Source organism: Tinamus guttatus, unplaced genomic scaffold (genome assembly GCF_059628265.1).
Source record: "Tinamus guttatus ecotype Peru unplaced genomic scaffold, ASM5962826v1 Tinamus_guttatus_pri_ptg000081l, whole genome shotgun sequence".
Lineage (NCBI taxonomy): Eukaryota > Metazoa > Chordata > Aves > Tinamiformes > Tinamidae > Tinamus > Tinamus guttatus.
The window spans coordinates 15,166-41,743 of NW_028288615.1; the positions used below are offsets into that span (position 1 = coordinate 15,166).

The 26,578-nt window shown below is 41.3% G+C and overlaps 1 protein-coding gene across 1 annotated transcript in view; it reads right to left on the reverse strand.

The window, feature by feature from the left end:
- LOC104569394 (dynein axonemal intermediate chain 1-like) overlaps positions 1-26,312 on the reverse strand; it is a gene marked incomplete at its 3' end in the record, with an annotated part of 28,970 nt that extends 2,658 nt beyond the window's left edge. The window contains exons 1-10 of the mRNA XM_088520201.1: positions 26,266-26,312; positions 17,846-17,914; positions 15,766-15,864; positions 14,846-14,926; positions 13,201-13,327; positions 11,764-11,843; positions 10,633-10,791; positions 8,913-8,972; positions 7,153-7,287; positions 528-612 (exon numbers count right to left, since the gene is read on the reverse strand). Of these exons, the coding sequence (XP_088376327.1) occupies positions 528-612; positions 7,153-7,287; positions 8,913-8,972; positions 10,633-10,791; positions 11,764-11,843; positions 13,201-13,327; positions 14,846-14,926; positions 15,766-15,864; positions 17,846-17,914; positions 26,266-26,298 (928 nt within the window). The remainder of the gene's footprint in view (positions 1-527; positions 613-7,152; positions 7,288-8,912; positions 8,973-10,632; positions 10,792-11,763; positions 11,844-13,200; positions 13,328-14,845; positions 14,927-15,765; positions 15,865-17,845; positions 17,915-26,265) is intronic.
- Between the last annotated feature and the right edge of the window lie 266 nt (positions 26,313-26,578).

A 26,578-nucleotide genomic window follows, 5' to 3' on the forward strand; every position in this document is an offset into this window, starting at 1 on the left:
GGTGAGCAGACACGACTCCCCGTGTCCCTGTACTCCGAGCACACAGGTATAAGCACACACTGAACGCGGTTCTTCAGGAAGGAGCTGAAGGAAGGTGGCAGCACCCTTGCAAACTGGCACATCCACGACAGCATCCCCATGGCCGGGCCAGCCGGAAGGCTGCTCCGCACTGCCGCTTGCCCCGGGGAGCTACGCGGAGCCGGGACCTCTCGGCTGGCCCTGCTGGCCCAGCCTGCTGGGAGCAGGGCCCGTGCGACACGTCTATCACACCGGGTTCCTGTGTTCTGTTTGCCTCACGTGAGCCAGCACATTGTGAGCCCCGTTGGTTTTTGCTCTGTTTTCCAAACGTTCAGCAGAGGCAGCACACTGCAAACACCAACATGCTGAAAGGTAACAAACCATTTGCCTGCAAAAAGGCACTAACTATGCCCTAATCTGTCACTGTCCACCTCTGCCTGGGCATAATTTGCTAAAATCCTTTACAGGCATGCGGGCTTGAGTGTGAACATCTGTCAGCAAGGCCGTACCTTGTGCAATATCATCAAATGTGTTCTGATTCACCATCCGCTCCATTATTTTGGCAGCCTTGGAGACCTTTGTTATATCATCTGTCTGTTGAAAAGAAAAACAAGGAAAATAAAAGGTATATCCCACATTATTACAAGTTCTTCAGACCTTGTCTTACTGAAAAATTCTTGAATACTTTGGTCTTTACTTGAATACAGGATAACTTGAAGCTCCTTATGTCAGCACTTAAAGGTGAGGTCACTTGAATTAAGGAAAATGCTTTATATGAGCTTTGCAAGCCACCATCCTTCAGATGAACTTCAGTATTTGCTCCTGATTTAGCATAACTGCAAAGTGTTTATCTAAACCTCAGTGAAAACTGTTTGGGGCTGTCTTCCTCAGCCCAGTACACCTACATCATGGGGGAACGGGCTGAAAGGACACACAGGAGACCTCCCCCATCTCACTTGCTAATAGTTCAGTGACATAATCATATTTAATAACATATCGGCATTCTCTGCTCTCTGTCTGAAGAACTTTAGGGTCTTATATGTTAAGTAAAGATCCAGGCATCTAGGAGTCCTTCAGCTAATCATTGGCAATTCCAACTCCACACATCCATGCAGATCAGTAAGATCATACAATATATAACAAATACGAAAATATGTATGTTGCCCAGCTCTTGTGGAAAGTCAAGAAGAATTTAGCTCCTGCTTGCTTTGAGTACTGTGGGAAATCTCATCCTCCTGGCCTGGGGCCAGTACAAGTGGAAAACTTGCATATGTGAAGGTATGTAGGCCAGATTTCACAGATGGTTAAGGGGCTATTAAGTGAGAAATATTAGGTGAGAAATACCAAAATTTCAAAAATAATTGAAGAGAAGTAGTGGGGACCTTTCAGAAGATGGCTTCCTGCAAAGCCAGCAGTGCCTAGGTAACTGTATCAATAACGTCATGTAAGGTCAAGATTGCCTAGGTAACCATATCAGAACCATACCCATCATTTGGGTATGAGTGTGACAAAAGTGGGACCAAGAGAGGAGAAGTATTGAGGGGTAGGTTGTTTGTTTGGAAGAATAGTGCAGAAAGGGAAAGATCCAGGTGGATGGGAGGAACACAAGCCTGGGGAAGCAGAGGAAAGGGCTGTAAAAGGGGCTCTTTTGAGTGTAAGCAGATGGCTGGACAGTAACACGTGCCTGACTGAGCTACCTGCCCAGTCACCCCATTCGTGTCCTATCTTCTTATTAAAGCTTCTTCCTAACTACTTCTTTAGGGGTGTACTCCCTACCATATGTGTGTATGTGTGATCACAGGTAAACTCCAAACTGGACTATGACTGCCTGGACACTCTCTTCCAATACAGAAAGAAGGGGCATTAAGTGGAGTTAGAGGAGGTCATCCTGAAAACAAACAAGAGGAGGTGACACTTTAAGCAGAATGACAGGTCAGGGCAATGTATGCCAAAGGGTGTTGTAGGCACAAGAATTACAGAGGTTCAAGGAGGAGACTGAACAAGTATTCCCATCCATGCACCAAACCACATCTGGCATGGGAAATCACTAAAAATTGTTGAAGGCTGGAAGAATATTTGGGGATGGGGAGCAGGTTGGTGAAGGGTATGATATATATTTGCTGTGTTTTTACCCTTTCCTACACTTTCATTTGTAGTCACTGCTAGAGACAGAGATTTGATCTGGAGATTTGATCAGAAGCAGAATGGCCATTCTCAGGTTCTTCAGATTTGCCTTCAGTTTCTGGAAAGAGTTCTTGAGAATGACACAGCAAATTTGCTAACAATTTCAGAATTTAAAAAAGCACAGGGAGAAAGGTTTCATTTTTGAATCCAGTTTTCTTCATAATGTTCTTTAGACATTAGGGCTTCATAAAAATTAAGAGAAATGAAAGTAAGAGATGAAGTAGGTATTTGGAAAATCCCAGTAGAAATCAATTCTCAGTTGATTCACTCTTTTGATTTAAAGGTTGCCATTCTTGCTTCTGCCATGATAGGACTTGTCATTCTCTAAAACACTTTCTAAAAAACAATTCACTTGTGCTAACACCTGTCCAGCTCTATTGGCATCACAGCTATAAAAATGTCATTGGCTGCTACCAGTATATTACTCTGAGTAAGCTTAATTGACAGAGGTTAAATGTTGGAAAGGCTACAATAAAACTAAAAAAAAAAAAAAAGAGAGAGAAGAGCAATAAATACTCTTATCTCCAACTCAGTAAAAGTCATAGTCGCAAGGCAGAGTTGCAAGACACTCTGGAGTCCCACTAGTTCATCAGGTGTGTTAGTTAGGTAAACTACCTTCCCTTCACTTCCTATTTACCATTTTGCAGGAAAATTTCTCTTCTTCCTTTAGTTTGCAAGTACTACTGGAGGGAGCTGTGGAAGTGCAGTCCCCTAAAGACAGCAGCAGCTGCAGCTCTTATGTGTCCAAGGAAACCTGGACCCCAAATACTGTGAAATTTTAACCAGAGATATCATTCTGAAGTGAAGATCAGAAGACAAGGCTTACTTTATTATATTCTCACAATACAATCAATCCCAGAGACTGCATCAACTGTAACAGTTTTTTTTTTTTTTTTTCCCTTTTAGCAAAATGGGAAATAGCTTTACCTTAAAAGAATCTGAAAATACAGGAGCAATATATTATTCAATGGACTTTTTCCTACAGTGCAGGAAACTGTCCAGATAAATTGAAAGAACTTTAAATCAGCTTTGTTTTGAGCTAGCTGGGCTGCTAGCAGTGCAGCCATGAATAACTACACTTTTTGGCATTAAAGTAGATCACAGTAAGTTATTTTCTCATTGGATCATGTGCTATATTGGGTTTGATTTATTCTATTTTTTATTGAAATAAATCTTCAGTGGAAGAGATAGGCTTAATTTATCTCTTTTAAGATCTGTTTGAGGCTGTTTTTTTCTTTGTAGGCCAACTCTGGGCTAGCTAGCCAAATGTAATGAGAGCTCATCAGCTAACTAATTTTTCGTTCATTTCTGTGTGTAAGTTATTTTTAGAATGGAAATAATGTTAATGGAATCATATGTTAATACAGATAATGGATTAGTACTTTGAAATTAAATGCCTTGGTCTTGCTCTTCTATTCATTAACACTAATTGCTTCACATTTGCCTCTCAGCAGCTGGACAGTTGCGATGTGTAACTCCAGTAGACTGGAGCATGAAACAAGCATGAAACTGAATATCCAGAAGACAAATCCACCCCAAAATCAATGAAATAACTGCTTGTATCTCTGGCAAAAGTATGCTGTTACTAGAATCTCCCACTTGCAAAAATACAGCATGGTATAACTGTTGTCATCTGTTGGACAGCCATCACCTTCATACACCTCAAATATCCACTCTTAATACCAAATAATGTCCCCTGGGATGAAACCTGTCAAGCAGTTTTTCATCTTCTAAATTGTTCTCATCTCTTCATTTTTCATTATTTGCTCTTACTAGTGATACTCTGCAAACAGCAGAATGAAGGGAATGGGTAACAACTTACTGCTCCCCTAGGTGAACTTCCAGCTGAGCAATTACGTGAAGATTAATTGCCCTCAGATTTCAGCTGCTATTTCAGAAATAACTAGTTGTCATCCAGGAACTTCAAATGATAATTTCAACCTGTGGGCTAGGTTATCTTAGGGGGCATTTCTCAGAGTTTTGTTAAACTCTGCTAGATTCTAACTATTTCGCTAAAGTGGGATGCACAAGTCAGGCCAGACTTCAAATCATCACCAATCACAGGATCTAGGCATCATGTGAGTATTTCTGTTTAAATCTAAGTTTTGTTTGAACTTTCAAAGAAATCATTAAACCATTTCTTCTCTAGAGGAGTCAAGAGAAGATGCTATTTCCAGCATACCACTGTGAAAGAGTATATTCAAAAGAAGGCTCGAAGAAATTTCTAGGGTGACACTGAGTTAGTGCTTCTTGTGTTCTTTTCCATGCTTCTCAAGGTTTGTACTTATCTCCTTTGAAACAGGGTGACCAAAATTACAGATAATGCTCTGTCAATCTATGTATCTATATATGCGTTATTCTAGATGAGTTCTCCCAATGTCTTGCATAACAGAAATTACATTTCTCTGCCATCCCTTGCAGAATACATTCTACCAATGTACTTGCCTTTTTCATAGCCACATCACAACTCAGTGGTACTGTAGAAACTGATGTCAAGAAACTGTAAGCCCTCAAAGGTTTTTTAATCAATCCAAAAATGCAGTCTTCCTCCCCAGCTGTCCCTTCCAATATGTACTAACAAGTACCTTTCCCATTTATCTAATCATTTCACCAAAATATTATAGCAGCAGCTCTACAGAGTTTAAGTTGGATTAGCTTTATTATTCTTTCCTTAACAAGGAAAATCACAACTGTTCTCTTATCAGAGAGGTGAGATTATTTGGACACAGTCCACCTTTGGTAAACTTGTGCTATTTCATTCCAGAGTTTATTTCAGATTTATTCTCAAGTCTCTAACTACTCTTTCCCTACAAATTAATTCTAATACTAAGGTCATATTAACTGAACCATTTTTACCCTTTCTATATACACTCTATCTTTGTTATTCTCCAGTTGCACAGTTCCACCCCTCTTCTGACAGATTTGTGATTTCATTAATCTCGGGGTAGGAGGAGCTGCTCTGCATCAGGATAAGTGCTTTAAGCTCTTGGGATGTTGATCGCTCCCTCTAGCCCCAGCATCTTTGATTTGAGCCTTTTGCACATCTTCTGCTTGATGTTCCACAGGTCCCCTTCAGAAATGATCAAAAGCAGGATGCCCTCAGCAAGTACTGAACTGGGATATCTGTTATAATTAATATGTGCAGCCCCAAATTTATAAGCTATGAGTTGGCAGTTCTACAAAACCCATTTCCACGTCTGCTGACTTCAGAGTGGGGTACAGATTCTGACACCACCCATCCTTATTTCCATAGGTTTACACATGAGCATCTTATCAACGTAAGGTAATACTCGATGTAAGCAGATTCTACCCTAGGATTGCAGCAAGTTTCATGTCTCCAGTGCTAACAACTGGGAAATTCAGCAGGCTTTTCTCACAGTCAGTCCCAATTGTGGAGAATGTCTCCTCATAAGGAAGCTTTTCCTTTCCCTTTCCCAGTGTTTTGATGTTTTGACTTCCCTGCAATCACCCTTGGAAGGTGTTAAGAGGAAAAAGCACCAAAGGGGAGATCATGGGTGCACTGTTGTCAATGGAGCATGCAGCAGCCTGTTACAAGAAAACATCTCCGGTATAATTCTTACTTCTTTTTAATCATTAGCTTTTAGCAATCCATCCATTAGGCCCATAATTATATTGCTGACCTCAGGCTTAATTCTCCAGTGCTTACTCAGGTGAAAGATTTATCAGTTTTAGAAGGAACTGTGAAATTCAATGGCACAATTCACACAAAGAAGCCTATCAGAATATGCTCCTGGTTTGCTTACGCTAAGAGGCTTTTGATGGCAGAGCAACAGTGGGGTAGCTAAACCAGCAAAATTCTCTACTGCCATCTCAGCTGTATTGGTTTAAAAGTCCTTATATTCCGACAGCGAGAGCCATTTTCAGGGAGCCAGCATATAATAAAGAGGTACATCATAGTTACAGGCATATAACTATACCCGTTCAAGCGGCAAACTAAGATTTGACTTCCACATTTTTATATCATAGCTTTCATTGCATTTATCTCCAGTCATTGCAAGAACTACTTCAGTTTGTCCTCTAAGTGGTTTAACTTAGACTGAGAGGAAGAAAAGTTCTGAACTAATCAAACCCTTAATGAAAACTTCCTGAACCCCCTGAAAACATTCCAAAACGTGAAGCAACTCTTTAGAGGTTGTTATTGTTTTCGTAGTGCTTGAAGCGGGGTGACATTTTAAACATGGGTTCATTGTTACTTTGGAGCATGGACTGTGGTATGACTTCAGAGCACAAACAGTGCTGGATGGGAAGCCAGTGCCAGCCTGGCAGCAAACACACAGCAGCAGCTGAGTTGTGAGCTTGGGTTGGGATACCTGCTGCTCAGAAAGGCCAGACTAGTGGCCACTATTCGTTTTGTGTACATAGGCTTAGATTTCAATAATTACTAATAACTTTCATATAAAGCACATATCTATATTATAGGTATATAATCATAAATGATAATTATACAACACCACACTAAAAATAGGCAAATGTGTCATATTGCTTTAGTAACATTTTGTAAAGATCATAATTTGACTTGCAAAGAGGAAAATTATGGGAAATAGCTAAATCCCTTGTAACTTCTTGAAAACACAGACATTGTTTCTACTTACTTCATTCTGTTATCCTTCACATGCTAGTCAAAAATATAACACAAATTTGATAACGCACACCACAAGAGACCCACAAACCTCATTTGGAAATCAAATTAAAGTCAAGATTATGGTATCACTTTTTTGCATTTTCATAAAACAATACAGCAACTAGAAAAGGAAATGCTGTTTCAGAAATACAGTTCCTGGCAAAATAAATAAATAAAAATTTTTTTCTTAAGAGCCATTATATGTCAGTTGAGAGAACTAATTATACAACCCACACGAGTTGCTAACTTCCCCAATTTGCACTCTGTGTGAGTTTCTGCCAGATTATAAAATGTGCACCTGGCAGTACCTGTGACTCCAGGGAACTTGACTTTCTATCCTTCCTCTTCTCTTCTTTCTTTGCTACATGGGCTCTTGGTTTTTCTTTCTCTTTAGACTTTTCCATTTTCTCAAGCTCCTCCACGTAGGCATCATAGATCTCCCACTGCAAGACATACAGGCAAAGTTTACAGGATCTGATTATATTCCAGAAAACAAACATCTGCACCATCACAAAAACATGACAATATTCACAAAAGTAACACACCCCCTGGAATCAGTCCAAACTCCCTTCTTGGTGCTTCACATCTACATTTTTTTCCATAGGATATTCTGACAGCCCTCTTGGGCCATTTTACCAGTGCTAATCAGGAAACATGCATTAATCATTTCCCTTATGCTTATGCATTTCTCATGCGGTGTTGGAAAACTACATTGTAGCTGCTTAACACAATTTAAATCTTAGACTCTGCAACAAAATTCTGCAACATATGATCAAATGGAAACTGAGAGCAGTTTTACATCTTCTGCTCTGCCAGGAATGCCTTACTTGAGTAGATCTGTAAGTAATTTTTCCACTTAAGAATTAATTAATTTGTGCTGGAGCACTAATACAGTATGAGGCAGATATGTTACTTATGAAACAAAGAAAAGAAAATCTAATTCTGACAGATCAGCTTCGGAGAGGGTGTATGATTCAAACACAAAAGGAAGACTAAAACATGTATTGTGTTACAAATTTACAGGTGGAAATGGAAAGTAAGGATGTTCCAAAGATCACTGGAAAGGACAAAGAAGATGTGACAAGAAGAATGGGAGAAGGAGCAGAAGAGAAAGCTTTGGAAGAGGAATATGCAAGCCGAAGGAAGAAAAAGAAGAGTTGAGGAAAAAAAAAGTGTAATTAAATTACTAACTTATATTCATTCAAATATTCAAAAGAATAAAATGAAAACAAGGAAAAGCTTTTCCTCTTAGGTTTCAGACACTTTGATGCAAAGTTTTAGCAGCAGCTTCTTATCTTAACAGCTCTGTTTGCTCAAGCTTTCAGATCATCTTAGTGTCAGAAAAAAACAAAGGAAACTCTAGATGGATGGAGGGAAGATCTTAGGTTAATTACTGTGTGATTTCAAGTTCGGAAATAGACTAAGCTACAATATTCAGCTCAACAGTGACACTCCCCTCATTCCTTTCCTATCACTTTCGGACAGTGTCATTTTTAAAGATATTATACTAGTTTACCACAGAAAAAAACAGGTAATCCTTTCTCATGGATGTTTCTGTGGTCAATTTGTACAATAAATAGATAAAAAAAGTTTGAGTCAATGTTCGTATCAGTGACAAACGAATGCATTTTGTGAGTATCTGTAGGAAGCAGCAGAGTTGCCTGGATTTCCTTTCCAGCTGCATATTTCACCTGTAAAGAGTTATATACATATAAATCTGTCATATATATATGTATATTCACACACACATACATACATACATTTTTAAGAGATGTATAAATACTGAATAACAGTTTTGGAACAGTTGTTTATCATGAATAAACAGGCACACTCCCGCTACCTAAAATGGAGCCAAGTGTAATTCAAAGGCTGCAAGTGGACCTTCCATTAAGGCAGGGAAGAGGGGGCAACACTAGTTTGTTCTCAGATTTAAACCAGAGACTAAAGCCGCAGTATCTGAGCACAATCCAGTGTGAAGAATACAAACATGGTAATTTAGTTTTTCCTTTTTCTCATTTCATTCTCCTAAGTATACACTAAAAGAGCTTATAAAGCCAAAAACAGATACCTGGTTAGCAGTGGCTGAAAAATTTTTACAAGGTGTAGGCTCCGATTGACACGCTCTGTCCTGAATGAAGAAAAAGCATGAAGAAGTGTAACCAAACCATTAACATGCTGAAACCCTTTGCAGTGACACAGTTCTGGATGCAGAAACTAACTTCTCATAGCATTTAGTTAGAAGAATATTGATTGCGTGAATTCAGCATCCAATGTGCTAAAATGCTTTGCATCAACTCTGCCTAGCAAATGCTTAGCAATATTCTTCTACTTGTTAAAATACTCTACCAGATTTTAAAAGTTTTGACCTATATATTAAAATCCCATGTGGACACCACAGAGTCAAAAGAAAGATGCCAACAGAATAACAATCATTTACAAACATTAAACCAATCATTTGATCTTACTGAAATGATATTTCTATCACCCTCTTATCAAATATTGGAGTGAAATTAGTAAATCTCTGTGAAACACTTTCATTTTGGGGAAGAGTGTTTTCTTTCAGAAAAATATCGTGCCAGGATATTTTGAAGAAGCTGCCTGTCACATCTCACTGGCCCCTGAAATGCAGTAGTCTGAGAGGTGGAAATTGCACATCTTTGACAGCCACAACAGTGCTTGACAGCTATCTAAGGGCTAAGTTCTGCTTTCAAAGGCACTTCCGCATTTTTCAACAACACCAAAGGGAAAGGAAGATGCAGAACTATGGAAAGAGAAATAACAAATTGTGTGTTCTTTCTAGGGATTGTGTGTCCTCTACAGGGATTTAAAAAACTGCAGAATTTGAAGTAAGCACTTCACAAGTGTGTAAATTCTTCTTGGATCCCCAATCCCTACTGGTGACTCCTCTTCTAGGAGACAGCAGCTCCAGCAGCATTATAGCTCTTAGATTTCTCCAAGCTCATCAGTCCTGCAGGTTCCCACCTCAGGTGAAACAGCTGGAAAGCGGGCAAGCAGGCTCCCTCGGAAACGGTATGGATTTGGACTCCAGTGCAGCAGGGAAAATGGGAGAATTTTCTCTCCAAAGACTCAGAGGCACCCGCTGTCTGACCTCGCAGCTGGGGGCAAACATCATTGTGACTGTTCTGTGGGGTGCCCTGGGAAGACAGGCTCCCTTGGAAGGGCCACGGGCCTAGCAACAGGTGTGAGGAGCAGAACATCTTGGGCCTGCACTGACCACAAAGCCCAGACATGGAGCGGGACGGGAGATGTGCTGTTTATTGGCAGTGAACATCTGCCAGCCTTGTGTGAGCCTAATGCTCTAGCACTTGAGCAAAACACAAGCCTTAGCACCTTGATCCTTACAGTGCTCTTGCGATAAATAGCTGCTTATACCCCCACTTTGCAGATAAGAATCACAGTACAAGGTGTACAGGGAGTGTGAGGCAAAAGAAGAATGAACTTCCTACAGATCCCAAGCCTTCAGTTAGTCCCCTAACCACTGGTCTATCCTCCTCCTTTTTCAGCTAAGAAAAGATACTTGAAAAGTGCTATAACCAGGTAGAGATTTACAGTAGCACCAAAACCTCTTTTAGGCTGCCCAGGAATCCATAAGGCAAGAATTTTTCGTCACCATTTCCACTACCCCACATGTTTTACCACACTTAGTCACTGTTTTCTTCCCTCTCAACAGTATCTGCAGGGATACTGCAGTAAAAACAGATGCTCTACATATCCTCCCAAAGGAAGACTCCTCCCAAGCCCTGAAGGAAAGGGCAGAAGCAGAGTACCCGCAAGGGGTTGTTGAGCGTCTTTGAAGCTCTCTCGATGAAGTTGAACTGGTTCGCGAGCTTGCGCTCCCTTGGTTTGGGGGGAGGAGGCTCTTCTGCCTCTGCAGCTTCAGCTGCTTCTGCTGTTCCTGCTTCCTCTGCCTCTTCCTCCCCTGCAGCCTGCAAGAGAGTAGAGCAGAAACTCTGCACTGGAAGAACCACACACCTCTTCCCCACTTCAGAAGGGCTTTAGCTCAGACTGCTGGATTTCTGCTGTCTAGCAGATGAGATTATTATTGAAGATTGAGGGGGCAGTAATAAAACGAGCAAATAATTTTTCTTTCAACCAAGTCCAACTCTAGCTGAAATGATACATACTGTAGAAACACATTGGGACAGGCTGGGGTATGCTAGAAAATGGCTGTTTCAGCTAGAAGACAATCTTGGCACAAATTCAAACGGCTACAAGTTGACACTGGAAGAAAATCACTGTAAATTAATTGGAAATTAGAGATATCTAGCTACCAGATAGTTATTTTAAAACACAGCCTGACATGAATGGGGTAATATGGCATGACTGCCTATGACAAAAGAAACCGAAGATCCAGAAAAACTTATTTCGGTCCCATAACCCATGTTTTCATTTCCTTTTTAAAGAGACCAAATTTATTTGAAATTAGTCAGGTTTTGAATCCAGGGCCTGACACAGTTTGTGTAAAAACAAACTTCTTGCAGTAAGCTCCTTTCTGATCGTACAACTACCTTTAAGTCAGTGCTTATTTCAGGTAGCTATACCTGCTGCTTTCATCTCTCCCTATCTAGATTTTGCCCAATTTCGCTTTCAGGGATGGATAGGTTGTCCGGGAATTTTCCAGTTCCCTGAAAGTTACAGTCCATCCTGGTGGAAGTTCTGGATGAAGATAGACCTGGTATGCAATGACTTCCCAGCCCTCTGTGCAGCTCTTCCAAACCAAGCAAGAGAAGGAGGACCCTGACTACTTGGTAGAATTGGCAGGATCTCAACAGAGACATCTCAGGCATAAAGAAATCAATTACAGAAGCTTCTAAGTTAGTCCATCTTATAATAAAATGAATTTCAAATCTAATATTAAAAATAAGATGGGCACCTCTCAGCTAACTATGGAAAATTACCTGTGTATCTTCTGTGCTTTCTTCATCTTTAATCTCTGCTTCTTCAGGTATTACTGCAGAATCCTCAAGAGGAGGCTTTTCTGATAAAGGAAGAGATAAGTGTGTAAGCCCTACACAATAGGACACATTTTGCAGACTCTTCTGTCCTCCAAAGCACTACTACAGATACATCCTTTTCCAATTACATCTCATTAATTAACACCACAATCCATTCTCATTTTGCAGGGTTATGGTTTGCTCAAAGCCACACAAGGAGACAGTATTATTGCTATAATGATACTGCAGTAATGCTTGCTGAACTGAAATCAAATCTCTGATTTCCACTCAGATCAAATCTCTGAAATTCACTACTTGTTCGGGTAGTTTTGTTTCAGGCTTTGCTTTCAGTTCTGGACCTTCAGCCCTGCAAAAATGGCTGTAATCATACACAACCACAGAGAATGACCAATAGAAAACAGCAGTAACATGGTGTGTTCTTACTTATACAGTTAAAAGGAACATACTAGCTAGGTCAGAGGATGATGGATGTGCACATTCCAATTATAGCCCTGAGTGCACAGTCATAATAGCATCAAGCTGTAAGCTTACTTTTAACAAGTTAACTTGGAATCTATGAAAACAAGCACTGCCAGCAATAACAATCCATGCTTCTGTGGCATTACAGATCCCACTTAGCACTTTGTCCTACTTCAAATCCTCACACACATTTTGTTAAGTGTAAATTAAAAGAGCCACTGACCCTCTGAGGCCAGAAGCAATAAATATTCTCAAGGCAGTATTTGTGACACAACTTCTACTTTCATAAAATGTGAGAATATGAGAAAATCTCTAAAATAGTACATCTTTCCCGGATTAAAATACAATCTAGAACTATTTACTGACCCAGTTTTTGAGCCTCTGAATTAAGGTAACTTCCTTAACTAAAAAACTAAAAGTGGTCATGCTAGCTCAGGTCAAAGTTCCAACTGGCCCAATATCTTATATCTCCCCTTGTCAAGAAGTAGATACTTTGGAGAAAGTGTAAGAATGGAACAAGTATATGACGGTTTCCTGAATGCTCACGCAGCTGCCAACCATTTCTGCTTTAAGACTACCTCAAACTTTAGTTCATGAATGAAACTTTCAGAGTAGGATAAATATTTAGATGTGTATATCTAAATAATTCTAGTGCAAGCTATTTAAAAGCCACTAAACAGCTCTGAAAATTTCAATTGATGGTGTTAATCTAGCTCTGAAATCACAGTCTTTGTGCTGTGGCAAGCAGCAGAACTTTTTTACTCTTTTCTTTCAAAAGAAGCAAACAACCCAAAACTAAAGGTATTCCATTCTCTAGTCATGAAGCATTATCATTCCATCATGTTAAAAAAAAAAAAAAAAAAAAAAACACGATACCAGTGGCTAACTAAAAACGACTGTGTTTTCAAATAACAAACTTACCTTCTTCAGTGCTTGATCTGGCATTCTGCCGTCTGCCTTCATCAGAATCTTTGAGTATCATGTTTCCATCCATAGAGAAGTGAATGGCCATTTGATCCACATAGCTTATTGGTTTGTATGTTCGTTCCTACAGAGAGGAAAAACAAAATCATGAGAAAGAATATGTGATTTTAAGCCAAAAATACTCTGTAGCCTCAGTTGCCAAGCAAGTTCTATACTGAAAAATATGTATTTGTGATTGACTTATTTACACTGAATTTCTTCCAGCATATGACATTAAGAGTCAGAAGTTTAAAACACAAAGAAAAGCAGCAGATTCTCCCCCAGGGCCACAGCAAGTGAGTCTAAATCTAGTTTTGGTGCCTCTCTACTGCACAGCAATCACTAAAAGCCACCAATGCTGAGCTGAGATCCCTAAATGAGCCCTCATATGGATACGGATACGGATATGGATATGGATACGGATACAAGAGCAGCACCACTAAGAGGCAGCAGCTCTGGCCTGGAGACAGCACAGGACCCTAGCTTGGTGCCCGGGGTAGTTAGCACTGAGGTAATTCAGCTTTTTGAAAATAGCTTGATTGGCATCTGCTTGTAGACCACTATATAGTGCCGACATCAACCTAGGCTCAAACCATGTTTTAAAAGATTGAATTTCACCTAAATGCAATCAGAAGCCGCTGCGAACCTCAGACGCTTCACTAATTTGTCTCTGTTAAAAACACCACCATTTTCTGTACCAATCACACCATAGCATCAAGTCCACTTCAGCCATTGAGGATTTGAATGTAAGGATTGTTCATCACCTATTTCCATCTCACAAATATTGAAAACTCCAGCTGCAAGAGAAGAGAAACTGACCCTATCTGCTTCCACAGATCCTCTCTCTCCTGATCTAGCATAACAGTCAAGCTTGTTAAAGTGGCAAAGGAGACAGGCTCAGGACAGTTGTCTAGTCTCTGCCTAAGTTTGGAGATCATCCAATTTTAGAGCTCGAAGAACTGTCCCCGCACACTCTCATTTTTTTTGTGGGGTGCAACTCTTTCAAGGAAAGTATGGGAGCCAGGTCTGTCCTTACGCTCCCTCCTTGCAGCAGCTGCTGTTGTTAGTTGTGCAAACTAGGAGGGAGGACTGCTCCAGGAAAACACTGCCTATGCTCTGCAATGTGAAGGTCGGACTCCTGGGATTTCCCTGGCAGTTACTGATGCACCTTCCCTTGCTCACACCCACCCATCCTGGACGGAGTTCCCGCCACTGATTTCACAGAGCACGTTTCTGAACACTCCTAAAATTCAAACAACCAAATCTTGATGTGAGGACACTGAAGCACGAATGCCCTATTCACTGCATAAAGCATTGGCTTTTCTCCTCCACTGAATGGAAAAACTTTCTGCCCAAGATTAGCTGCACTAATTATATTCATTGCCAGAACCTAGTAAGTATTTTTTTAATCTGCTTTTTCTGAATAATAAATATGTCAATGATTTCAGCCTCTCATCTTCTGCAAAAGCACTTTAGAAACCATATAGCAAGATGAAGCCACATTAAAAGGAAATTGACTTGTTTATAAACAGAAAACAAACATAAAAGCAGCTAATGACCAAAAAAAAACTCATCTTGAATTTACAGGTGATACTACACTTACTTTAAAGCTGTATCTGACAATATTCTGGGGAGCGTGGGGATTATTGGCTCTCAGAATTCGTGTAAATTCCTCTTTTAATTCCTGCAGAACGGAAACAAAATAGTATCATAAATGAAATTCCACTGTTAATGTTACATACAGCATAAGAGGATCACCAGGTCCTTTATGTTCCCTTTCCTGAGGTTCAGTTTGCTGCAGATGCCTGACTTGCAGCTGATATCTCCACGACAGCAGCAGCTGGAGCACACCTAGCTCAGAGGAGACCAAAAACACGGTCACATTAGTTTTTAGCTCACCTAAGATAGCACTTACAAAATGTTGGAAGTCTTGTATATGTCAAGAAAGACGATCCCTGTTTTGAAGCTATGCAATCCAAAAAAATATAATAAAAATTAAGCTCAGTGGCAATGCTTGAAAATTGGCCACTGCTTACTAGTATGAGCTGTTTTCACTCCCTGATCAGGGGAGGTAGCTACCCTCTGAGAGTGCTAAACAGCAGTGGAGAACAGGAAAACCGCTGCAGGCAGAAAGGTGAATGACTCTGCAATGCCACTGAACCAAGCTGGAAAGAAACGGCTACAGGACCCCTCTCGGACTCCCACTGGCCCCTGAGGAGCTCAGAGATGGCTGCAGGGCCCTCTTCAGCATGGGGAAGTCCTGGCCGCGTCCCCCTGTTGAATAAGTAAGAACTTCCCATATAGCAGTACTCTGTCTGAGCCCAAAGCCATGTTTCAAAGCACGCCTGCTCAGTTTTCCTGCTGAAAGCCATTTGGGTTTAAACTGACAATAATGGATAGTAGAGAGTGCTAGGACGTTTCACACTGCCAGATTGCCCCTCAAAACAAAGGGGTAGGAGGCACGCTTGCGTTTTGGGAGTTTTGTATACATCTCATGCCCACTTCAGGAACAGGTTTACTCACAGCTTCTGTTAATTCCAGTTGATCTGGAGGTTTGATTAGAGTCTTTGCTGCTCCCCATTCATCAAGCCCCTCTCCCACTTCAGTGGACAGGTCTTCATCCTAGCATAGGAACAACAAGGCCATTAATGCACCAAGACTGTGACCACTTCACTTCTTTCCACTTGCATCCCTCCCAACGTGCAGCGAGGAAGAGGAAACTGCACCTCTCCTTCCATCTGTGCTTTGACCAGACCAGACCAAAAGGCAGGCCCAGAGGTGAAGACTGTTAAATGTCTACAGCTGCCAGCAAGAGTTCAGTGGTGCACGCAGACAGCCGAGAGTCTGCCTTCAGGTTGAGGAGCTGCTGATTGAAGATAACTCCTGACCTGTAACAAAACGAGCAACTCCAGGAACAAAACGCAACCTCACTTGAGTTTCAGTTGAGAAGCTGGCAATTCTGTATCTTTTGGCCGTATTAAGTCCAGATGAGCCATAGCTTAGAACTGATCAAGACTCAATCCAGGGACTCATAATTACTTCTAAAGTGCTATTACATAAGCGACACTTAGAAAGTAGTTCAAGACATATAACTGCAGGGATGAGACTTCTGGAGAAACGTTAACCACTTTCTTGCACGGACCTGCTGGTCTGCGCTGGTCAACTTGGGATAGGAGTGGGTTGGTGTCTTGGTACAGTATCTTTAATAGGCAGGGGATGACTGCAGGGATGAATTTCAATTACTTGTCATTATAGATAAACTGCTAGAACACGAAGTTACTAACTGAAGAGTTTGGCTGCTCAGGGCCAAACTGAAATTTGAACTCTCAATTTGAAATGCGCAATAAGTGGATTTAAAATAAATCAATCATTTCTTTAAGCACCGTTCTCTCAGGGCTATTAAACTTTATGGCCATGCGCAGCTGTCGGTGAGGCCAGGGTGCAAGCGAAGGCTCTTTGTAGGTGCAGTGACACGAGCACAGACTGTGGGAACACTCCAGGCTATGCTCATGAAACAGCCTGAGTGGCAAAGGGGAGAAAGAGCCTTCTCATGACTTCTGCTTAGTGCTGCTGCCCAGCAAAGCTTCACTATCTGCAGAGCAACACAAAACAGCAGGTTTCTGTGTCCGTGTGTGCAGTCACTGAAAGCAATGGAGAATTCTGCGTATGCCAAGCACCAAGGAAATTTGCAGGCTGCAATCTAGTTTCCACAAGGGAAAAGGGAAACTGAACCGAGGCAAACTGGAGGAGGTCAGGCTCGCTCATCCTCAAGAGACTGCGGCAGCAGAACAGTCATTTGTGATGCAGTTACCCACACGAACACCTGCTTGTAGGGCATTTATCATGCATAATTCAAGGCCAGTTCAGCGCCGTTTTCCCTGAGATGTTGACTAAAACACTTTTAAGTTTTAAACAGGTAAGCATCTTTCAAAATTATTTTTGTATTAAAGGTAAATACCTTTTTAAAGGATCAAAAGAGGAATGTTTAACAAGGCTGTGTGCCTTCACTTTAGAAGTGAAAAGCTGTTTACACACCATGCCATCTTAAAGAAGACTGCATTGATGTTAATTTGCTTTTCTCCATCCGTGTCTCCTGAACTAGGTGAATTTATATCAGCTCATGATTTGGCCCTATATAAGAGCAAGATAGATAAAATAAGGGTGCCTCCCCATGCATTTCTTTGCCTGGCTATGAAAAACATTACGATAAGCCTAACAGTCAAGAAGTTAACACTATTCTCTCTAACACTGTATTTGTATGTTAATTATATGAATCTGGGCTGTGTTTTGAATTTTTTAACCAGAGAAGCCATTTTTTTTCACAGTCCATGTCAGCTCATACTTCAGAATTTAAATTACAAACTTTTTTTAATCCTTCCATTTTACAGTTTACCTAAATTGTGTCTTTGTTTAAATTTCCATTTTTTTATTCTAATTTGCTGGCAAGCGAGCTCGTCATGGAAATATAGAGCAATTCCTTAGTGCTAAGTATACTGTAACGTTAACAATTCTATAAAATATGACGTTATTCAGATACATTCTGGTTTTTATCTCACAGACACAGAGGAAAAGTAAGAGACAACTTTTGGCTTTTGAGTCTTACCCGTTTTTTGGATACTGCTTTAGCAGGTCTTTGAGGTACTGCCTTTCCTCCTGAGGGTCCAGTTTGGCCCTGGAGAAAAACAAAACAGAACACATCTAAAATTTTTTTTTCTAATATAACCAAAGCAGAATGAAACTTGAATGTGCTTGCTTACATCTCCTGCAATGGCATATTTCAAAAGCCAAAATATTCCGTTGCTTTGCCTATAAATCATTTGAAGGAAAAGCAGTTACTTTCCTAATATAAGACTGGAGTTTACCTGCGTGAAGCAACACTGTGCTCTACCCTTGTTGGTGCTAATGTGTTATAAACGTAAATGTTGTGCACGCTGCATGCTAGTACGCTGTTCAAACTCGTCAGAAAGTCTGCTTTGGCCCCAAATGCTTGTTCATCACGGTGAGGCCAGGGACAGCACATTACTACCTCGGAATATTCAGAGCAGTGAGTGCTGAAAGGCAGCGGAAAACACTGATGAACAGCTAGAAAGTCAATCATTGCTGATCCCCTTGACTGCATTAGAGCAATAAATAAATAAATATGAATTTTAAGATAGACTTTGAATGAAACAATGAAAAAGGGTACAGGGAGCCTTGCAGAGTATTTCTAGGAGGGCTTACAAGGAACTTAAGGAATAAGAAGGTGACAATGTCTTACAAAAGCTTTACAGAAAGCAGGGAGGAAACAAAGAGGATGCTTTTCAGAGGACACTGAGGGACAAATAGGAAGAGAACCTGGAAGACAGCAAAAGTGCCTTATTTGAAGAGGAGCCTGTCTGACTGTGTCAAAGAAAACTGATAATCCAAGGAAAGAAGAAGACATAAGAGAACGCCCTAAGAAGAGGCTAAGAGAAAATTTACATCTATATGTTCCATAAAGTTGAAGATAAATTTTAAGGATAAAAATAGACTGGGAGCTGATGATGCAAGTGGGATTAATAGTGTAGAGATATTTATTTACACCTTCTGGTGTTGGTGAGAAAAGCCAGAAAAGAAAGACGTTATGGAGATAATAAGAGAAAAAGGTACAGGATGGGTACACAGGCAACCAGAAGACCAAATGGGACAGTCAGTAGAAGCAAAGGAATTTGGATGGTAAAAAAAAAAAAAAAAAAAAAACCCACACAAAAAACCTTCGTATTTGTGAGAGTGCAGAAGGTTTACAAAATGGGAAGTCGGAATGAAAACAAAAAGGTGGGGGAAGTTCCTACACGTTTTTCCATTTTCGTTAGAAAAATGTAAGACTCAGCCTTTCAGGCCAGATGTACAGTCCACCTTGAAAAGTACCTGTCTCCAAGAGTATTCAAAAGCAGGTATCTATGGAGCATTTTCCAGGATGCCCTTTCAGCCTCCAACAGGGATTTCTTGAACCAGAAATGCTATCTTTTTATTTCTGATTAGTGTCTCTCCCAGTAATTTTCAATCCATATATATATTTAGGATGCACAGGACAACCACATACTAATGCAAAGAACCACTGCTTGATGTTCAAGGCTACCTATTCAAGGCTTGCTATTTTCATATGACTTATCTAGTTTTTCTACTGGAAAGTCTACTTTATCTTGCTACTATTTTCATCTCCTTTTCCATATGTCTTACAAATACCTTATGGAGTCTCTACATGGGTCTCTATACAATTCCTACACTCTTCCCTCATGATTTCTCTTGATTAGAAAAATTAAATTTCCACTTCTACCACCTGCTTCCTGTGCATTAAACAATTACGTAGCCATAATGACTTTGACCCTACTTCCCCAAGTCGCATTTCTGTAACCCCATTACTTGTTAACGCTTGGCAAGAAGAATTCAGAAGAGAAACATTTGCTTCTGAAAATGTTGATGGGACTGAGAATTTCAATGTTGTTTCCCTTTGCATAACATAAGCCATGTAATATTAGTGGTATTACAAGCTGTCAGCATTTTTTATTTATTAGGAAAAAGGCATGTTAAAAACAGTGAATGGGGAATGAGCAGGCATACACCTCCGTGCTTATAAAATGGGCCTCACTTTGAAATCAGGCGTGTTTTTACTCTTGGAGAAGATAAAGAGTTTTGACATTTCCTTGAAGTCCCACCATGGGCTGGGGCAGAGCACCTGTGAGCCCAGACAAAATTTCAGATAGACTTCCAGAGCAGAATTTAATTTAGACTGAAATCAAAAGGGAACTGCTAGTTTTAAACACAAAACAAGCCTCCTCACTATTAGCCTCCGTAAATGGGCCTATAAAATCACTTATCCAGCAGTAAAGGCTCAGGCAAGGCAACTCGAGGGCAACTGGTTTTGGCAGTTGCTACATTTCAAATAACACGATCTAAAGAAGCACCAGTGAATAAATATCCGTGACTCTACCAACCTCCCCACGCGACAGTGCAGGAGCTGGGGTCCGAGTGCCCCAAGGAGGCCGCCCAAGCCCTGCTCTCGGGTCCTCCGCACCGGGCCGGCCAGCCCAGAGCCGCGCAGGGCCCGGGGAGGCCGCGGTCACACAGCACCGGCAGGACGCGGCTCCTCCGCTCCCTCCTTGATCCTCCCTCTCCTCTTACACCAACCGGCCGTCATCAAACTACTTGGGCAACAGGTAAAGCTGAAAACAGTGTTTGTCTGTGCTATCCTGGAGCCGCCAGGGGCAAAGGTTGCCGCTCTGCTTGGCCCAGTACTGGTGAGACATAAGGCAATCATGGGTCAGACAAGAGCACGAAATGTGCTATAACTCAAACTCCCACTCAAATGATACCACAGTGTCTACAGTTGTGTTGTCTGCTGAAAAAGGCAGTCTGGATATTCTTTTCTGGGGAGGGATTGCTGCGCTTTGTCTTCTTTCTTTACTTTCTGCAAGAAAAATCTTTCCAAACCGGCACACTGACCTTTGTCAGATCTTTCCTTGATGCTTCTCTCTCCCACATTAGCTGTAAAAAGTCCTCAACAGCATCCAGGTAGTTGGTGCATTGCCAGCATGATGGCCCCCATCTCCACATTCTCATCTTTGCTATATCAACATGTTATCCAAAGAGTATTATTTAAGTTGCAATTCTTTTGCAGTGTGAACTAGTACTTTGCTCCGTCTTTACAGTGTGCTGGTACAACAGGTTGCAAATGCATCCACCACACATGTAATAAATAAATGGTAACTGTAAATCAACATAATGGCTGTCTGCTGACTAGCAAAAGCCTCACAGCAAGGACCTGGCTTCAGACACACCTCTAAAATTCAAGCATGTTTTGGCTGATATTTATAATTAGCAAGATAAAAAAAAAAAATCTTAAGCTAACAGACTATTACCAGAATCACAAAGAGACGCATTCAGAAGTTAGAAAATAGAAGAATTAAGGTTGCTGTGGCAACCTTCGCTTCATCCCGTTGGGCACAGACATGATGATACACTGATTAATTACATAATCACACATCTTTTGTAGGCTCCCTGCCTCTCTGGAGCTCTCCCGGGCTTACGAGCGTGGACAGAGTTCACATAATAAGTGACTACCAGAATTTTGGCTTATATGGTTCAGCATCTGGGAGAATGGTGTTTGTTTGTTTGTTTGTTTGTTTTTTTAAATGTAGCCTATGTGAGACACCTGCCCAGCAAACAACAGTTCGAATCAAACAGTTAATTTTTGGCAAATTATATGTAAACTGGAGATGGTCTTAATACAGAAACCATCGTGAGTCATCATACGTCTTCTTAAGAAATGGTGCTGCTATATCTGTCTGCAATAATAATAATTAACAGGAATACAAGAGTGAATAATTATGGGAGATTTATATTAGGGAAAAAAAAGGCATTGTTGCTAGGGAACTAGAGAGTAGATAGAAGGCATAGAAGAGTTATAAGGTGTTTCTCACTTCTAGGTCATCACTGTAACTCAGACCACACTGAGAGGTGCTATGGCAAAAAATGCCAAAGCAATAACTCATGCATGCTAAAACTGACTTTCTCTGATGACTGTTTGCATCTTACATGGAATAAATGAACAGACTTAGCATAATTCCCACAGTGAAAAGAAATTAGAACTTAGTAACTGTCATATCTAAATTAAGACTCTATAAGGCTCAAATCATTGGCCTCTTCTGTACCCTTCTTCTAGGGCATATTTATGATAGTAGTGCCTGGAAATTCTCACCTGGGCCAAACATTGACTTTGCTAGAAAATAAAGCACAAAGATACAGCACTGTAACAGAGCAGCACAGGTGAAGAGAAGAAAACGGAGGAAAAGTGCTCGTTTAGGTTCCATTTAACTTTTCTTTCCTTCCCCACTACTCCCCTTAAAGCAGAGAAGTCATTGGGAGATACAAATAGTTGCAAAATCAAATTCTTCAGCTGGAAGTTTTCCTGTTGCTGTGCTTGAGCTATCCAATATTCTTTTCTAAGTGCATTTCTAAGTAGCATGCTTGGGCTGTCTGCAAATTAAATCCCTCTGAATAACGTTTAATTATAAAATGGTAAATTTAAAATAAGAAGGAATTCCTGGCTACTTTCCAAAGGACACTGCTGTATTTCCAAGGGGCATTATCAGGCTGGCATTTGGGAAGAGCTATCCTATTTCTGCATCCGCCTTTTTGAAGAAATGCGTAAGCGGAAGGCAAGCAGCAGAGAGATCTGCTGTCTGGTGTGAGTACATTACAGCCTCCCAATATGCTTCCAACTTGGCCTGGAAATAGGAGAATAGAGAAACACACTTTGCCATCCACCCAAGCCTTGGTCTTCTTGCTAATTCTGTCAACAGTGATGTTTATTCTCTGTCTTTGCTGGTGATGTGACAACCTCCTAACTGCTGATGTGAGACTTATTAACTCATTTCACATAAAACAGAGCTGTCAGTCCCTGCTTTCTTCGATAAAGAGCAAAAGCTCTGAAGCTGTTTCCAAGTCCTGAAGCAATTCTGATCATTTGTTTGTTTGTTTGTGTTTTAAGAGATATTTTGCACAGTCTTACTTCTCAACAATTTATCCTCTGATAGAGATAGCTCCCGAGTTGTCAGTGGCAATGCTGACGGTAACTAAATCATCTAGGAAGCAGGGATTTACTCCTAAGAGCAAGCGTTCATTCAAGAAGCAGCTCAAATCTTCAATTCCTGATGGCAGAAATCCTTCAGGAAAAAACGTGTCTATCCTTCACATTCCCATCCAAGGCCTGCCCTGACTGAATGAGTCAGAGATGTGAGGATGTTGCCACGTGCCAGGAAGAGACCCCTCTCTGCAGCCTCCTGCATGTCAGCTGAGCTCACCCCTTCCCAACAGGCTTTACTGGGTGCTCACTGCACACACACTATGAGGTGAGGAGCCAGGTACCCCACTTCACAAAATCTCCTTGAGCAAGGGGAAATTCCTCCCTGTGCTTAAAGCACAAGGAGGGCTGAGCTGCCTGGGTTTGCAGACCCAGCTTAAAATACCAGATAAATCAGAGGCAGGGATGAGGCAGGTTGATTACTTTTCAAAGGAGAACTGTCAGTTCATATTAAGCAAAGTTTCCAAGGGCTGAAAATCGGTTAGGTACTAACGAAACACTCATCACAGGGCAGTGATAAAACTAGGCTATGCATTTTGTGTTTTTTTTTTTTTTTAAGACCACTGAAGAGACATTCCTACAGCCTCTTTGCGCCCCATACAAGCTCTCAGCATAAGACAATCAGACTGCAAGGCTGATTAATCAAAGATCACTTCTGCTAAATGTACTTTATTTTCTTGAGCAGAGATTTTATCCTCCCTTCCTCCCCTAGAGAACAACACAAAGGCTAATATGTAACCTGAAAAATATAAGCACAACGTTGCTTGTGGGATTCTGAAGGTAAAGTGGGAAGTCAGTTATAAGAGTAAAACCATTTAATAATTTCCTGCTAGCTTTTTATTCTTGTTTAGAATACTAGCAGTCTCTATAGGAAACCATTGCGTGACACAATGAGCAGAGAAACAGGGCACAGAAACAAAGCCAAAGGAAGCAAAATGACTTCTAGGCTGCCCTGCAGCAGCCAACCACTTGCACACTAGGGATGCCAATTCAGGAGCTATTTGCCAACACATTTTTAATCTGCTTTCTGAGAGACACTAAACGAACCATTTATTTTATATTACATAGATGGTTTAATGCATGTTTAAGAACCAATAAGCACCTTAAAGCCATTCTGGCAGGAGACAAAAAAAAAAAAAAGGTTGTTGACTTCATTTGGGAGTAATCTCCTTGGCTTGTTCTGACAACTTGCTGAACAAAAAAGAAACTGTTTATAGATCAGCAGGCCCAAGCCCACATGCCAAGTGTAACAAGAAGTGCCTCGCTGTTCAGATATTTTCTCACAGTGTGCAAGTTATCTATTGCTAAAAGCCAGGGGTGATCCTAAGTGCTTAGTCCAGCACAGCCACGCTGTAAATGCAGACAAAGAAGGAAATGTGATGCCAGTTAAAGAAGGAAATGTGATGCCAGTTAAGAAGTCACAGTCACATCCTGCTTTTCCTTGGGGGCTTCAGCCACAGGTGTATGTAGCAGCACAGAGCATGGCCCACTGCTCAGACCAGGCTTTTCCTGAAGCCTCACAGGGAAGAAAGAGAACTCGGGATTCAGCATACCCAGCACTTCCAACAGCATCTGAGATAGCCACGTTTAAAATAACTTCTTTTTAAAAAATCTCATAACTGCTGGCCACTTCCTCTTGCCACCCAAAAGTGACCCAGGGTTGACACAGGGATGTGCCCTGCTCTGCCAGCAGCTCTTCTGTGTTTTTGTACAGGTCACGCAGGTCAATGATTCCAAAGAATACTACGTCTTTGAAGGTTGCTTGTCATACTCAAGACCTAATTTTCAAAGAAGCTGAGAATATAACCTATCCACTGACTTCAGTTAGATTTGGGGGTATTGGCTTAAGCCTTTCCATAGCTCTGCATCTGCCCAAGATACTGCTGGGCTTGATTGCTTGTAACATATTTCAGATCCCAAAGGAAGGATATACAACTTCCTTTCAGATCCCCAAGGTACTGGCACACAGATCATACACAAGTTTTCTCATTTACCAAGCAGTATCAGAAACACAAAGCTGATTCACACAGTGAGCCAGTGTATTTAATTATTTTAACAGACTTTGAACATGGAAGCACATTCCTTCCAAATGAACACAAACAGAGACCAGGAATGACCTAAAGACACTTCTCATTAAGGATTAGAGCAAGTCAAATGATTCACCTTGGAGGGCATGACTTTACGCGTAATGACAAATCAGCTTTTGACATATTTTGATACAAAAGCTGGGCAGATTCCATTCAAAGAGAATAAAGAGAGGTCACGTGGCAGAGGTTGAACTGGAGATGAGGTCACCAGGATGAAGAAATAAATAGCAAGACAAAACAAGAAGCCGATATCAGAGGAAAAGGCGGAGACAAGAGGGGCACAGAAGAAGAGCAGACAACCACCACCTGCAGGGAAAGAAAGAAAACACTGATCAAAATCATTTGAAGAACACACAGCCATAAGAGTGAAGAAGGGTCTGTAAGTGATGTCTTAAAAGGGAAGAACTTGATAATGGTCAAGTAATTATCATGGCTGTGAGAACCATCTTAGGAAGAAGAAGCTCAAAAAGAGCGATCCACTAAGAGGCACGGCAGGGCAAAGGAAATGTGCAGGAAATAGAAGAGAGGAATGAAGAGCACAGAGATAGCAATGAAAGAGATGAGTTAGTGCACAGAAGTGATGCTCATGGAAAAAATGGGCTCACAGTCTGCCAGCAGGCTCATTTCCTGTGTCGTTATGATCGCAGACAGAGAGGAAAAACACGTATGAAGCAGGACCTTAATAATTTTCAAAAGAGATTTTCTTGGCAAGAATTGGAACTCCACTGCAGGCAAAACTTCAGAATTCAGCAATGAGATTTTAACGAGTGCAAGGCACATATAGGAGAGGTGATACAGAATGAGTTGTAATAACAAGAGAGATCATAATTTTATTAAATGTTCTGTGAAAAGTCAAAAAATGCAGATAATTTAAACAGCTTATGACTTTTTATGAGCTTTAAAAAAGTAATGTAATTGCAGAACATTAATTAAGCTTTTCAAATGTAATACAAAGTCTATTCATTTCAGACTATTTAAGATGATGGCTGCTGAAAACAATTGAATATATTTATGTGGAAACTTTAAAAATAAAAGAAATTGAAATTCAAAGCATGCATTTCAAGCTAAGTTTAGCGCACGTCATTATTGCTATTAATGGGCTACATGGTTGGAGCATAAACATCTCCATTATCTCTGGCTGAATGCACTCTTTGGTTCTGAACTTGTGGCAATAAAGTCCTTTTGTAACTTGAAAATTGCTCATTTTGGACAGCAGAAGCATTAGGAACGATGTGAGGAAGGCACAGGAGGCACTGCGGTGACGTCACGCTGCGGTGACGTCACGGCGGCGGTGACGTCACGGCAGTGACGCCCATGGTGTCGGGCCTTGCTCACCTGCTGGTGCCTGTCGCCCGCCCGGCCCGGCATGGTGCTCACCGCGACCCCACGGCCAACGGAAGTTGATAGTAGCAACCATGGCAACGCGCCGGAAGTCGCGCGCCACCAACGCGGCCGCGGTGGTGGGGGGGCTCGGCGGGTCTCCCGATCCCCCCGTGGGGAGGGAATGGTACGTCCGGCGGGGCGGTGGTTGCGAAAAAGGAGGGGGGGGGGGGTGCTGCGCGGAGAGCGGCGCATGCGCACTGCGCCGCCGCCCGCCCGTCCCCGCGCGGCCGCGCCCCTTCGTGAATATGTATGAGGGAGGGGGCGG